General features: G+C 37.0%; 2 protein-coding genes across 3 annotated transcripts in view; both read left to right on the plus strand.

Annotated features, from left to right (window-relative positions):
- vps13c (vacuolar protein sorting 13 homolog C) overlaps positions 1–7,249 on the plus strand; it is a 77,148-nt gene extending 69,899 nt beyond the window's left edge. Inside the window, 4 exon segments of the mRNA XM_073836622.1 lie at positions 2,157–2,248; positions 2,328–2,451; positions 2,577–2,660; positions 5,515–7,249. Of these exon segments, the coding sequence (XP_073692723.1) occupies positions 2,157–2,248; positions 2,328–2,451; positions 2,577–2,660; positions 5,515–5,613 (399 nt within the window). The 3' untranslated portion in view covers positions 5,614–7,249.
- Positions 7,250–8,148: 899 nt separating this feature from the next.
- The window catches only part of rorab (RAR-related orphan receptor A, paralog b), a 49,384-nt gene continuing 44,360 nt past the window's right edge, over positions 8,149–13,172 (plus strand). For both annotated transcript variants that reach the window (XM_073836214.1, XM_073836215.1), the window contains exon 1: positions 8,149–8,463. In XM_073836214.1, the coding sequence (XP_073692315.1) occupies positions 8,304–8,463 (160 nt within the window). In that variant the 5' untranslated portion in view covers positions 8,149–8,303. The remainder of the gene's footprint in view (positions 8,464–13,172) is intronic.

Consider the following 13,172-nt stretch of genomic DNA (forward strand, 5'->3'; position numbering starts at 1 on the left):
ATCCTTTCACACTGAGGACAACTGAGGGACTGCTATGCAACTATTACAGAAGATCCAAACACTTACTGATGTTTCAGAAGGAAAAACAATGCATTAAGTGCCTGGGGGTGAAAACTTTTGTATTTTCTGAAGGCCAGTACTAAATGAAAAAATATAATATTTCTGAAGCATCAGTGAGCCTTTAAACCTTCTGTAATAGTTGCATATGAGTCCCTCTGTTGTCCTCAGTGTGAAAAGATGGATCTCAAAATCATACAGTACAGTCATCATTGGAAATGGTTCAAATACACAAAAAATGCTGACAAACCAAAGGATCTGTGGGATCTGAATGACTTTACTGAAGAACAGCAGGCAGTTTAACTGTTCAGGACAAACAAGAGACTCATGAACAACTACCACTTGTTTTGTACCTAAAAAAAAAAAAATCTGTGGATCATTCAGGTACAACACAGTATTATGAATCAAGTGTATGTAAACTTTTGAACAGGGTAATTTTTTTTATAAATTCAGCTATTATTTTCTCTTGTGGATTATATGTAAATGTCTTTTATGTGAACTGTATTCAGGTCAGTACTAAATAAAAAAATAACATGCATTTTGTATTAACATTTTGCAGTATCTGCAAGGTATATGTAAACTTTTGGCTTCAATTAACATTTTATTCCTAAAAAAAATGTTTTTTTTTAATGGAATGATAAAAAAAAGATTTTCTTTAAAAAATCCCCTTTGTAAAATCATTGTAACAGACATTTTTGTTAATTTGTGCATATTTAAACACGTTTCCATGAAACAAAACAAAAAACAGTTGTCTTATTGTGCTATAATTATTCAGCTGGGGAAGTATGGGATATCATTTTTAACCAAATCGACCAAATTCCAAATCCCCTTGTTAAAATTCCAGCTGTATTCTTCATTAAAACTGACCTTGAACTCCAAAGTTGAACTGACTCCTACCCTGCTGTGAAGAAATGAATTCCTGTTTGCCTACTCATTTAATTTTTCCCTTTTCTCTCTTTTCTGGCCTTTCCCAAATGCAGCCTGAGGAGATGTAAATTGGGAGTGGGAGATGGGGTTGGGACTATTACCTTAAAGATGTTACTGAAAACATTTAAGAACATTAATGAGATATTGTAGCACTAAATGAATCAAACTGGATATCCAGTGCTAGACTCAGTCTAGGCTGGTCCACCTTCAATAGAATGTCACATTGTTGTGTTTAGAAAATAATATCCTAAGTCTGCATCTGAAGTTGTCTGTCTTGTGCACTTTTACGGCTGTGCTACTTTTCTTATCTAAAAAGCATTTTTTATTTGTCTCTTTTAATTTAGCCAAAAATAATTTCAGCATTATACCTCAGACATTTGTATTATATCTGTTTTATATCAGTATGTACTTTTATTTTGCATCAATTAATACCAAATATATCCTAACATAACCTCATTAGTAATATTTTCCCAAAATATATTATTTGAAATATACAAAAACAAGGTAGTTTTAAGACTTAAAAGCCACACTGGCAAACAATAATAGATTTTCATTATTAATATTTAAAGATTTGTTAGAAACAGGACGTGGAACTTCCAACGTTTGTCTATTTTTCTAAACTTCATTTTAATTTCTGTCTGTAAATACATTTTCATGAATCTAAAGCCTGATAACATACTATTACAGTCTATATAAAATATATTTATTAAAAATGTAATGTAAACAGTATTCGTAATTATTGTGAATACATAAAAATGTGCATATTAATATATGCAAACTTATTTATATGCACTAAATGGGCATTTTACAGTGCATGTTGAATTTAATGTCTGATGTATTTTCCTATATACTTTATACGCTATCTTATATAACACGTGTGGTGCATAATTGTCATGTAATCGTTTGGTTTAATGTGGCTTTACTGTGTTGTAATTGTATTCATTGAAGAGCTTGCTTGAGTCCTGTGATTTGAACCAAATAATCTGGAATAAATCAATACTCCTCTTCATGATCATGATCAGTTTTATGCATTTTGGATGATTTTTGATTTTTTTTTTTTTTCAGATTGTTATGATTTACATCATTATTGCTGAAAGAGTATTCAGGTGCAGCAACTACAGCAGTGTGTGCCTTATTTTGTATATTGCTGTACGAGTATGTATGTTTTTCAGAGGTCTGAGATTAAACAGTTGGATGGAGAAATCTTCAGAGAACACTATCAGTACCCAGGACACAGAAAAACAAACATCATTATCACCAACAGGTATTTCAACAAAAGAAATTGCCATTTTTCCCCTTTTCTCGATATGTTCTCACTATGTGTTGGTTTATCTATCATGCAGGAGGGTGATGTGTGTGAAGGAGATTGATGTGATTGGACATTTCAATAAAGAATGGGAATGTCAATTTGAGAATTTTCAAAGGCCTCCAAGCACAGAGGGAGGAGATTTGAAGATATATTACCGGGTACATAAATGGCTTCCACTTATAAGCTTTCTAACAGCACAGTGATAATTGTATAATTCAAACATGGATAAAGTCATGATCAATTTTATTAACATTGCTTGACAACAATCTGGATGTTGGTGCAGGAACAGAACAAATTAAACCTCATTAGGAAGGATGGACAGATGCTGGTGAAAGTGATAAACATGAGACATGCTGGCATGGCTGAGGTAAACATCACAGACATGTTTTTTGTGTGCATTGTAAGTTAAAACTGCTTCTTAAAAATGGTTTAGCTTTTAAAGGAATAGTTCAAGGAAAATGTACCTCAGGCTATCTAAGATATACAGCATCTCACAAAAGTGAGTACACCCCTTACATTTTAGCAACCATTTTAGTATATCTTCTCAAGGGACAATACTATAGAAATGAAACTTGGATATATTTTAGAGTAGTCAATGTGCAGCCTGTATAGCAGTTTAGATTTACTGTCCTCTGAAAGTAACTTAACATACAACCATTAGAAAATAGCTGGCAACAAAAGTGAGTACACCCTAAGTGATAACAGCAGTATGTTGTTTAACCATGCAAAGCTACATGTCCTATTAATCATGTTTAAATTTTTGTCTGCTTGACACGACCATACAAAGTTGTAGTCTTGTATTAGAGCAGTTAAAATTAGGTGCTTTAAGTACAATTCTCTCATACTGACCACTTGATGTTCGACATGGCATCTCATGGCAAAGACCTCTCTGAGGATTTGAGAATTAGAATTGTTGCTCTCCACAAAGATGGCCAAGGCTATTAGAGGTTCAGTAACACCCTGAAACTGAGTTACACTACAGTGGTCAGGGTCATACAGAGGTTTTCCAAGTTGGGTTCCATTCGGTATAGGTTTTGCAAAGGTCGATCAACGAAGCCAGGTGCAGAACCTGGCTTCAAAAAACAGATGCATGAGTGCTGCCAGCATTGCTTTAAAGGTTGCAGAAGTAGAAGGCCAGCTTGTCAGTGCTTAGACCATATGCCGAACACTGCAACAAGTCGGTTTGCATAGGCGTCATTCTAGAAGGAAGCCTCATCTGAAGCTGGCTCACATAAAAGCCCGCAAACAGTTTGCTGAAGACAACCTGTCCAAGAGCATGAATTACTGGAACCATGTCCTGTGGTCTGATGATATATAGTTTTCTATAGTTTCATTTCTATAGTATTGTCCTTTGAGAAGATATACTAAAATGGTTGCTGAAATGTGAGGGGTGTACTCACTTTTGTGGCATACTGTAGATGAGTTTGTTTCTTCATCGGAATACATTTTAAGAAATGTGGTATTATATCACTTGTCCTAACAAATCTATCCTCTGGGTGCTGTCAGAATGAGAGTTCAAAAAGCTTGTGGATTATTATGTTTTTGATTGTTGAACTCTTATTGTGATGGCACCCATTCACTGCAGAGGATCTATTGGTGAGCAAATGATGTAATGGTAAATTTGACCAAATCTGTTTTGATGAAGAAACAAACTCATCTAGATCTTGGATGGCCTGAGGGTGAGTATATTTTCAGCGATTTATTTTTATTTTTGGTGAACTATTCCTTAAATGAATGTACAGTGCCTTGCGAAAGTATTCATACCCCTTAATTTTTTCACGTTTTATGTTGCTGCCCAATGTTAAACTGTTTTAAATTACTTTTTTCAAACATCAATCTACACTCCATGCACCATAATGTCAGTTTGGATGGAGTCTGGCAGACATTTTCTCCAGAAGTATTTGATTGGGTTCAGTATTTAAGCCACTCTTGCTGTGAGCATAGGTTCAGTGCCCTGTTGGAAGGTGAACCTTCTGCCCAGTTTGAGGTTCTGAATGCTCTGGACTGGGTTTTCATTAAGGCTATCTCAATATTTTGGTGCATTGAGCTTTCCTTCTACTCTGACGAGTCCTTTAGTACCTGCCGCTAAAAACAGCCCCACATGAGGCTACTACCAGCACACTTTAGTTTTGGAATGGTACTCTGCAGGTGATGAGCAGTGACTGGTTTGAACCACCATAAAGCCCAGATCGGTGGAGTGTTGCAGTAATGTTTGTCCTTCTGTATGGTTCTCCCATCTGCATATATGATCATGAAGCTCAACTAGAGTGACCATCAGGTTCTTGATCACCACTCTACCCAAGGCCCTTCTCCATCAGTTGCTCAGTTTGTCCAAGAGGCCAGCTCTAGGAAGAATCATGGTTGTTTCAAACTTCTTCCATTAAGGGTAACAGAGACTACATGCTTCTGTGAACCTTCAATGCAGTAGAATTTTTTCTGAACTCCTCCCAGATGTGTGGCTTGATGCAATCCTGTCTCTGAGCTCTACAGGCATTTTTTTTTTTTTGCACTGATATGCATTTTCAGCTGTTAGACCTTTTATTAAGAGCAGGAAGGGATCCGGCGTAAAACATGTGCCAAATCGGCTGTGCAGATCACTCCGCTGTGGCGACCCCTGAGAGAGAGAGAGAGAGACCTTTTATTAAGACTTGTGTGCCTTGTGTTCTATATCATACCCATTCAATTGAATTTGCCACAGGTTAACTCCACTCGAAATGTAGTAACATGTACAGTATGAATGCTCCTGAGCTAAATTTCAACTGTTCCAGATAAGGGTATGAATACTTATGCAATGAAATCATTTAAGTTTTTTATTTTAATAACTTTGCAAAGATGTTACAAACCAGTTTGCTTTGCCATTATGATGTATAGAGTGTAGATTGATGTTGAAAAAGTAACTTAAAGCAGTTTAACAGAAGGCAGCAATATAACAAAATGCGAAAAAAAAAAAATGCCACTGTAACTTCAATAAAACAAAACTGGCAAGCAAATTGTCAGTGCCCAGTTGAATATGACACTGGGTATTTTACATTTAGCTTGCCATTTCACAGATGCCAAGTTGTGATTAAGCTAGTTACACAGGTTGCACTAGTTTTATCTTTTTCATGCTCACATGCCTTCACACTGATTAAAAGTACATAGCTATTCTATAACTGACTGCTTTTCATTTTGTCAAAAACAAATGGTGCCGTCTTTGACCTTTTTTGCTTCACACTCCACAGAGTCTACGAGAAGGAATCGACAGTGCCCAGTTTGCACGCAAGCAGTATCAGATGGCACGACAGAAATCACAGCGCTTCATCAAAATGGGCAACGTTTAAATCAGTCAGTCGAACCGTGTAAACACGTCTCCATAGTTTAATATTCTGCCTAGCATTCAAAGTATCATGTATAGAAATATTTTTTAGCAAATGTAGTAGTTAAACTAACTGGAGTTTTGAATGTATCTCTGAATATTTGCATTTTTTATGTGTAAGCACTTTGCCTTTTGTTGTCATGTTTTGCTTGAGGTCTTGATGATGGGAAAAAACAAATATTGAAAAGAGAATAATTATTTTGCACTTGCTATAAAAAATACATCACTTTAATATTCAACTGCAATGAGGCTTGTCCAGTTTAGCTCACTTACCTTGATTATAAAAACGAAGACAAAAAGCGCCATTTTCTGTTCTAAATCATCCTTTCATAGGTTTTGCTCAACACATATGATAGACAAAACTGCTCTCAGCGTCTTAATAATTATAACATTACAATGTTTTGTTCTCTCTTGTACTCTTTTACAGACACACATATGTTGTCTTGTGCCTTGCACTGTCCTTGAAGACAGTGTACTATGACTATGTAGTCAAAAAGTGGGGTCTGTGTCACTGCTAGTCCACAGTTTGTTAAAATGGCTGACCACACCTGCTATTTGAGGTGGAGACCATGATGTGAGCATAGCTTTACCTCTCATGGTTACTTGTTTGTTTTGGAAGTAACCAAGACTTGATCAAACAGCGCATGCCTATATGGCAAGGAAAGATTGCGCTGTATTCCAGAGTTTTCCCACAATGATGTACAGTGAATGTAATGTCAAAGCACCTGGCAATGTATCCTCTCTATGTTGCTAAGTAACTGCGCTTCCTGTATGTGGGTGCAAGTGACCCCTATTGGCCTGGTGCGGGCAGGAAAGGAGAGGTTGGCTATCCCATGCCCTTTGCTGTGGGTCTTTCCATGTCCTCTTATTTCCTATGCATCAGTCAACCAGATATACACCCACAGGTCAATGCCAGCGTAGACAGCTGTAACAGCTAAAGACACCAAATGTCATAAATAATTTCCACTAATCCAATGCAAACACTAGGAATGTCAGTCGTTATATAAAAATTTCCAGATCTCATCTGCCTCTCTAGATAAAAGCTGTTTTCAGAAACATTCAGTGTTCTGTAACTTTGATCACAACCTCATACGTCAATGCAGCACAGTAAAACAGCAGTATCTAATCTAACATCAGTCTCATGACTGAACTCCATTGTGAAAACTATCATAGGTTGATCCGCTGTATTAAAACTATAGTACTGCACTTTGATTGTACCTTGATTAAACTTTAGAGAATCAAATTAGCTAAAAAATAATAATAAAGAAAGTTGAGAGAAGTGGATTTATTTTTGTACAAATAATTTCCTATATAGAATCAATAGTCCGTATTAGAACAGATGGTCCATTTAAAACAAAACATTACATTTTCAAGACATTTTTATCCAGCTGTTTTTTTTTTTTAATTTAAGCTCTGTTGTGCATTATATAATGCAGTAATGATCATTTTCATAATTATAAAGTGTAATCTAGCAAATCTTTTATGATGGGAGGAAAATGGCGTCTGTAAAGCTTGCAATTCTTAATAGTAAAATGCTCTTAAAATCTTGAAAAGACGGTCAGCAGCTGGATACCAAATAAATGTTTAGGACTCCTCATAAACCTGCTGTTTTTCTGTCTTTTTTATAATGTGGTTCTAGCGATATAAACTTCCTCATACATGACTTCCACACAATGCGCCTCGATTCTTGCTTGCAAGCCCTGGAACGGCGTTTAGCGGAAGTACGTCAGCGGCATGTTAGCTCATCACATGTCAAGCATGCTGTGTGTGTGTGAGTGTGTGAAAGAGAGAGAGAGGGAAAGAGTCTAGACAAGACAAGACAACCTTTGAGTTACTGAGAAAATAGTAATATATTTATTAATAACATCCTGCAACTTAGGACAAAATACTCGACACCGCACAGGAATTGTTAAATAAATATTCTCAAAAATAATATATACAGCTCAAACATGTAAGCAGTACCTGCCAAAAAACACGGATGAACAAATAGTTCTGTTGAGTCGGAACTTTTAATGAACCGGTTGAACTGGTTTACAAAATTGTTTGGTCTGTATACATTCGATTTTATGTGTGGATTCGTTTTCTAATCGGTACAAGCGGTTCGTGATTATGTTCACAACTCACCGACTCCTCAGTAAGTTTAATTGCAATTAACGTTAACAAACAAAGCATGTTGTATCGATTTTAAATGCGATACAAATTCTGTATTTTTTATTTTAATGAATAGCAGTTAGCAATTTTACTTTTACTACTAAGAAAGGTACAAAATTCATTTTTATTGTGGTTAATTTAGATGCAATTTGCATTTGAGTTCTACAGTAAATTAGACTACATTTACATTTTTACGCGCTGAATCATGGCTGCAAGAAACTAAATTATAATGTAAGCAATTACAGTAAACACCCATGTTAATAAATGTGAGAAATGTGCCACATATGGCTTTACTGGAATGTTTCGAGCATGTCGGTGTATGTTTGGTGTGACCGTGTCTGGCGCTCAACAGCGCTATCTGTGGACAGAAGGGCCACACCCGCTCCCATGAACACTAACAGATCTGTCACACGCTCAAGTGCAATCCGCACCAAAAGACGATGTAAAACGAATCCGAGTTATTCTCCAAAGCGATCTCATTGTAATAATAACTGAAAGCCGCAGATGAAGATGGAGTCTCCGCCAGAGCCCGTCACGGCGCCGCGCAAGAGCGTTTCTGAAGCGGACGCTTCGGTGGAGGACAGCCCGGTGAAACTGGACAGCAAGGCTGAAACCGACAAACCAGCACCAGTTCGGCGGCAGAGTTGCTCAAGTACCAACAAGGGTAAGCTTGAAGAACAACCAAAAGTTGCTTGCGAATTATTTTTCCAGTGTAACGTTAATCAAGTTCACGGAGATCAAATTTGAGCCTGATCTTGAACTTCAGTCCTTGCATGTGACATGTTTAATATTAGCGCTGAATTTACAATGGATTAAACAGATTAAAAATAATGTTATTTGACATATGAAGGCCTGGCGGTAGCACATGCACGCTTAGTTAACTGATACACATTTTTAGTCGAGCCCAAGCATTCCTGGCCACTGGCTACCTGTCATTTCTGATCTATTACTCTCATGCTGTTTAGTAGTTAATGAAGAAGTGTTGTCCTTTTTCACCACTGTCACTGCTTTATCTACTCCTGTTTTCATTGTGTTTGTACGTCGATAGACGAAGCTGTGGCCAACGTGTCCGTGTTTCAGTATTTCTAATAATGCACACACTTGCATGCAACGTATGGTAGGGCACTAAGCACAGACGAGACAACATTTGCATAGCAAAGTGGTGATTTCATAGTGTGTAAATGAGCACAAAGCCGTTTGTTTTACATGGGACAGCAGCAGCCCTTTTGTATCTCTGATTTGGGGATACAAGTCAAAGAAATTTCGGTTAATGTGTCATTCGGTAGACTATTATAGTTGACAATTTAGTCAGAGCAGATTTCAGGTCCGCTTGGCTTTGGCAGTCATGTCTGAGGTTGTGCCTTAAAACCTATTTGAGCTGCCAACCTATGCAGCATTTTTGGATACGGTATTATGATTATGTAGTCTTCAAATGCTGTCTAAATAGGCAGCTTATTTGGTATTGAGACGCCGCCCGTTTGTCTGGCAGGCGTTGCGCTGTGCTTGCGTGTGTGAGCGGAGCGCTGTTATGTAACAGGTTAAGTCACACACAGAAGGAGAGGATATGAAGGGATATTTTCACGTCTTTACTGCTCGTGTAAACAAATGGGGTTTCATGTCATGACTTCTGCGGTTTTTAATGTAGGGCGTTATTTTCCCTCTGTGTTGACACGGTTGTACCGTTTTCTCTTCGCGGACACACTGTCTAGTTGCCCTGTTACGTAACCAGAGGACGGAGGCAGGTACGTTTATGGATCCGGCCGAGCGAGGAGTTTCAGTTGGGCTCGGAAAAAGGGTCTGACACTCCTAACCCGCTAACCTATATTCTTAAATCCTCCTGTTTGGTTAAGATAACTTTCCCCGAGGTTTGGCCAAATGATTCGGACAGCATTAAAACGTAATTTCACGGTGCGCATAAGGAAAACGTCTAAACGTCTACGCTGAGTGAGGTTTACCTCATAGCAGATAGGAATGATTTAGGATTCATTTATTTATAAAATCAACATTGATTGATGGTCAAACAGTTTACTCATCTGCTGTAATCACTATGGCTTTGTCTACATGGTAAATTCACGAAAATCATTCATTGTCAGTAGGCCTATGAAACATCATAAAGACCATTCACCATGGAATTGTACACTATACTGTCAAACCAAAATTTATTTAGACACCTTTAACATTTCTCACATTCTCTCTGTTCATTCGCTATAGTTTAGAATAAATGATGAAATATGACAAGAACTCAGGAGTTAAACTCTGTCAAAACAAATTCATCTTGATAATCAAAAATGATTTACAGTTAAAAAATGTATTCAGACACCTTTTCAATGAATCTATATATGTTGAATTTGATGTTAATTTGTTTACAAATCTAACTGAATCGGTACAAGCGTTTTTTTTTAGGAGTGAATCACAGTGATTAAGTTCACAACTCAGCGACTCCTAAGTAATGTAAATTTAATTGCAATAAATACAAATAAAGCATGTTTGTTCATTTTAAATAGAATTTACTTCTTTTTTTGATGAATCGCAATTAGCAATTTTACATTTGCTACCAAGAGAGGTATACAATTAATTTTATTGTGATTCACAAAAGAATTACAGTCCGACCAAATTTTTCACATTACCACAGATTATTCGATATAGTTTAGAAAATGGTAATAAAATTAGGGATGCACCGATACCAATCGGTCGATAAAGCTTGCGCGTTTTGTCAGTAAAGCCGGTTCTGTAATCAGCGGTAAATGCCATCAGGTGCGTGATTTCACGTTGAGCCGTATATACTACACACAGCCGTTGTTTACCGACGAGCTGCGCATAGCAATGTTCATTATCAGTGTGAATGTACGCAGCTCGTCTGTAAACAACGGCTGTGTGTAGTATATACGGCTCAACGTGAAATCACGCACCTGATGGCATTTACCGCTGATTACAGAACCGGCTTTACTGACAAAACGCGCAAGTTATCGACCGATACATATCGTGCATCCCTAAATAAAATATGACAAGAACTCAAGAGTTAAGCTGTGTCAGAACAAATTCATCTTGATAATGTCAGATAGCTTTCATAGAAAGGTATGTAACAAAACTTGGTCAGGTCAAAGTGTCAAATCAAATTTTTGGTCACAAATTTTTATCAATTTTAACTGGTAGTCCACTGTATGAAGATTTTTTGGGTATAACATGTCAAGGTTTACTGTAGTTTGCTATCGTCACTTACATAAATTAACAATAGTGTCCTGCACCCACTAGTAAAAAAATATCAAAAATTATATTTGGTGTCTGAAAATTTTTTGGTTTGACTGTATAAGTTCTAAATTAATTTTGTGGAACTTGTTGTGAATGATTCATCCATGAATGTTTCATTTGTACATTTTTGTCAAGCTTGCATTTATATCTGCCTCCATCTAATAAACGAACAAACCCAGTCCTCACCCTACATTTTTTTCTTTTTTTTTAATAATGTGTTTAACTCAGATGCATTGCATTATGGAAGAAAAGATTTGTCGTTACTTCCATTACATCGCTATTCTATAATTATTCTGATTTTGTTCCTCACACCCAGGCCCAAACAATGGAAATTCAGTCCTCATTTACTCACCCTTACGTTGTTCCAAACCTGTATGACTTACTTTCCTCAGCATTTGTCAAAATATTTAGTATTTCTGCTGTCATTTTTAGGTAAACTGTCTCTTTAAGAAATCTTTAGCCCCAGCAGCTGAGGCTCTTCCTCTCAGCAGTCTCTCTAAAAGCTCCGTATTTTACAAAAGCGCAGGGACTACCTTCCCAAGCTGATGTTAGTTACATAACTTTGTGTTTCCGCGAATTCTTCACCCCAGTGGAGGTGGTGGGCCTCAGGGTGGACATCGTTGAACATCTTGTGTCCGTCCACTTGAGGCTATTGTGCAGTGGGCCGCAAGATTGTTCCTGACTCAGAGCTCAAATGCAAAAAATAAATGAGGAAAGAGCCATGCAAGATACGTCCAAGCAGACAAAATGGAGAACAATCTGTTGTCTAATAACCATATCCACTTGAATATAAGTGGTCTTTCTGAGTAATATTAAAGGGTGTTCACACCATTCTGGAATTACTGTAATTATGAGATTTTGACTTAAAATGGGTTCACACACTTGTTTGTAATTACAATTTCTGAAAGCTCTACCACTTGAACACTGCAACATCATGCGGAAACACTCAAAATGGCAGCGGCTTCAGCAGTAAAATGTAGTAAAGCACACTCTTAAAAATAAAGGTGCTTTAAAGGGTTCCATATTTGGGTCCACAAAGAACCATTCAGTCAAAGGTTCTTTAAAGAACCATCTCTTTCTTACCTTTTTATAACCTGAAGAACCTTCTTTCGCCACGAAAAACCTTTTGTGAAATGTTCTTTAGATGTTTAAGGTTTTTTATGGAACCATTTAGACAAAAAAGGTTCTTCTGTGGCATTGTGAAGCACCTTTATTTTTAAGAGTGCAGTTAATTTGTAAGATAATTTCTGCAGTATAATTGACTATTGGTAGTATCTCAATAATGCAAGAGTTATATGAAAATAAACAAAAGACATTCAATACAATTTAATGTAAATCGCGTCTGACAAAGGAAGAGAAGAAATTGCTGAATAAAGTCGATATTTTTGTTTTCTTTGTGCACACAAAGTATTCTCATAGCTTTATAAAATTAAGGTTAAACCACTGATGTCACATGGATTATTTTAACAATGTCCTTACTACCTTTCTGGTCCTTAAACATGTCAATTGCATTGTTGTTTATGCAAGGTCAGAAAGCTCTCAGATTTCATGAAACATATCTTAATTTGTGTTCTGAAGATGAACAAAGGTCTTACGGGACATAAGGGTGAGTAATTAATGATGATTGAAAACTTTTCCATTGAAAAGTTGGCATTAGGTGGCTTATAAAAAGGCTTGTATTTTTAACTTGAATAGGAGTGAGTGAGGAAAAAACTGTTTCCAGTGGAATGAAAGTAAGAAACAGGGTATGGTGCCTTCAACACAAGTGAGGGGAATAAGCAAAGTTTCCAGAGTCCATGCAACCAGTTTTTTAGAACTGGCTTTGACGAAAAATGAACATATACTAGAAAACATACTCCCAGAAAGAGAACAAACACCCTAAGCCTAGCTTTTTGTACTTAGATGGGGTGTTATTGCAGTGGTGACAGGCGTAATTGGCTACAGGTGCGCCCCATCTAATGCTGCCAGGCGAAGTACTTTACACACCCTCCAAAGCAGTTGCAAAATGGACATAGCATGACGTTCGGTGAGAGGAGGTGTTTGCATTAAACAGAGGGTCATGTAGGATCTTCACTCACTCTGGGCTAATTGACTTTTGCTACCAGGCCTTACGGTAACCTGAGA

This window comes from Garra rufa, chromosome 3 (genome assembly GCF_049309525.1).
Source record: "Garra rufa chromosome 3, GarRuf1.0, whole genome shotgun sequence".
Classification (NCBI taxonomy): Eukaryota; Metazoa; Chordata; class Actinopteri; order Cypriniformes; family Cyprinidae; genus Garra; species Garra rufa.